This window comes from Eurypyga helias, unplaced genomic scaffold (assembly GCF_000690775.1).
Source record: "Eurypyga helias isolate BGI_N326 unplaced genomic scaffold, ASM69077v1 scaffold49516, whole genome shotgun sequence".
In the NCBI taxonomy this organism is placed as follows: Eukaryota; Metazoa; Chordata; class Aves; order Eurypygiformes; family Eurypygidae; genus Eurypyga; species Eurypyga helias.
In genome coordinates this window covers 18,483-21,065 of record NW_010258313.1, presented here as the reverse complement: position 1 = coordinate 21,065, position 2,583 = coordinate 18,483, and the positions used below count along the sequence as shown (strand labels likewise).

The 2,583-nt window shown below is 50.7% G+C and overlaps 1 protein-coding gene across 1 annotated transcript in view; it reads left to right on the top strand.

Annotated features, from left to right (window-relative positions):
* Nucleotides 1–1,869: 1,869 nt before the first annotated feature.
* TIMM44 (translocase of inner mitochondrial membrane 44 homolog (yeast)) overlaps nucleotides 1,870–2,583 on the top strand; it is a gene marked incomplete at its 3' end in the record, with an annotated part of 15,340 nt that continues 14,626 nt past the window's right edge. Inside the window, exon 1 of the mRNA XM_010154273.1 lies at nucleotides 1,870–1,967. Coding sequence (XP_010152575.1) covers nucleotides 1,878–1,967 — 90 coding nt within the window. The remainder of the gene's footprint in view (nucleotides 1,968–2,583) is intronic.

Here is a 2,583-nt window from a genome sequence, read left to right as displayed (position 1 = left end):
GGCTTGCCCGCGGGCTGTCAGCCCCGTGGGGAGAGCACCGGGGAGGGCAGGAAGAAGCTCCTCTCCTCTGTTTAGTGCCCCTGGTCGTGCTGCCTTTGACCTCAGGTGCGGACGGCGTGGGCCAGTTTAGCCCAGATCGTGCTTGGAGCTTCCAGGGGGTCTCCAGGAGCCGCCTGGGATGGTGAGCTGCCCCACCGACAGCCTGTTGCCAGGTTTAAAATCAAACATGAGTTTTTCCCCTTGTGTCGGGCAGGCGAATGGGTGTGTGAATTGAATGCGGAGATTCTCGCTTTGCAGCAAAGCATGCTTTTGGGGGATTGACCTTCCTTCGTGCCCAAAGCTAAACGTGGGATTAAGCATTTCTGCTCAGTAGCAGGGAAGAAATACTCCTTTCGGTCAAGAACTGCGATCGGTTAAACCCAGCAGGCAGTCTGCCCCGAGTTTTAGTGCCGTTCTTACAGTTAGCGTAGCTGTTTAAGTTATGCCTGTAACATCTGCTTCGTTCTTGCTTGCTTCAAAGCCTGGCCTAGGTGCTGACTTGGGCAGCGAGCTCTGAGGCTATGGGTGCTGTCTCCTTCCTCGATTTAAACCTGGTACTTTAAGCTGGTGGAACTTAGGTGTAACTGCAGAGGCAATAAATAAGAGGGAGCTGAGTTTAAAAGCTGTGAGTTAACAAAAGCGTAGGAGCCAGTGAATAAGTGTAGTACATGTCTTGGTCCCTCAGGATACATGGGGCGATTACACCATTACTTCTTCCCAGAAGCAAACTCTGGATTTCGCTTGTGGTGTCCGGCAGTGCCGTCACTGAAGCCAAGGGACTGCGGCTCTTCACAAAACCTTTTCAGTATCTAGGAGCCTGATAAAGAGGTGGCTGTGTTCTTGTGAGCTTGGACACAGAATTAAATGTTCTCAGCTTACTAATAGTTTTCCATAGTCTTTCAAGGGCAAAGCCCATTTGATTTGTCCATGTTTTGGTTTGTGGGGGTTTTATTGTTTAGGATAACCTGTTGGAGAGATGATCTGGGGGAGAAAGCACGTGGGTTGCACAATTTGGTGACACAGGCCCATCAGGAACAGGAAGTTAGTTTGAGGTAAAAGGTGCTGCTTTTGCCTGACTGCAGGCCAAGGATAGGATAGAATGTGGGCAAGAGGAAGTGCAGTGCTGAAGTGCCATTTTAAGGGAATAAAGAGAAAATCTACACGCTCTGCATAGTCTGCTTTCAGTGCAGGATGACGGACTGGAGGATTAGCCGTGTGATGCAGGACTTCGCAGCTTGCGGTCTCAGCAAGGTGCAGCAGAATTTCTCAGTGGTCTTTCTGTGATCTAGTGTGTCTTTCTGTGACATGAGGCAAAAGGTGCTCGTCTCGGACTTCAGGCAGCTCAAATGTAGACACAGGGGTCCTGGGTTTCCTCCACAGTAGGAGAAAGTTATGTTTAAAGCCTATTTTCCTTGGAAAAAATGTTTCTGTTGTATTACAGTGTGTTTCACTATTCTATAACGGGTGTTTCAGCTCAAGGATGGATTTACTTGTCCATCACCTTTTTCATTAAGTCACAGCCCTGTGAAGTCACAGCCCTATGAAGTATGTGCATTTTCTCAAGTCATTGTGAAGTGTGTGTTGCCTCATTGTGGACTGCAACTTTGGTTTTATCAAAAAATCCTCTTGAAAGTGGACGTAGGGCTGCGCAGAAATTTACGGACAACTCTTACCAAACCAGCCTGCAGCGTTCCTTGGCTGCACCCAGGATGTGTTCCCAGAAGACCAGTGGTTATTGTCTGCTTGGTTCTTTCTTTCTTGGCTCTTTACTGCTGCTGTCCTGTGTTGTGTGCTAACCTGATGTCATGTTTTCATTGCAGCAGTGTCTCCTCAGTGGCATGTGGCTTATCTCCAGAAGATACCCGGTTCCTGCAGTCCACAGGGGAACAGTGTATAGAATGAGCTGGCCTGGTTTGGAGCTCCATCAGGTTAGTTAACGGCTGATTTTTTTTTCTTTTGGGCTAAAGTGGGTTTCCATTAGAGTATTGATGACAGAATCACAGAATGGTTTGGGTTGGAAGGGGCCTTAAAGGCCACCCAGTGCCACCCCCTGCCATGGGCAGGGACACCTTCCACTAGACCAGGTTGCTCCAAGCCTCATCCAGCCTGGCCTTGGACACTTGCAGGGATGGGGCATCCACAGCTTCTGTGGGCAACCTGTCCCAGTGCTCCCCATCCTATCCGGGAAGAACTTCTTCTGATGTCCCATCTCAATCTCCCTCTTTCAGTTTAAACCCGTTACCCCTTGTCCTGTCACTCCCTGCCCTTGGACAAAGTCCCCCCCAGCTTTCTTGTAGCCCCCCCAGGCACTGGAAGGGGCTCTAAGGTCTCCTCGGAGTTTTCCCTTCTCCAGGCTGAACTCCCCAACTCTCCCAGCCTGTCCCCATGGCAGAGGGGCTCCAGCCCTCTGAGCATCTCCGTGGCCTCCTCTGGACTCTGTCCAACAGCTCCACGTCCTTCTGCTGTTGAGGGCTCCACAGCTGGATGCAGCACTCCAGGTGGGATCTCCCCAGAGCAGAGTCCAGGGGCAGAATCCCCTCCCTC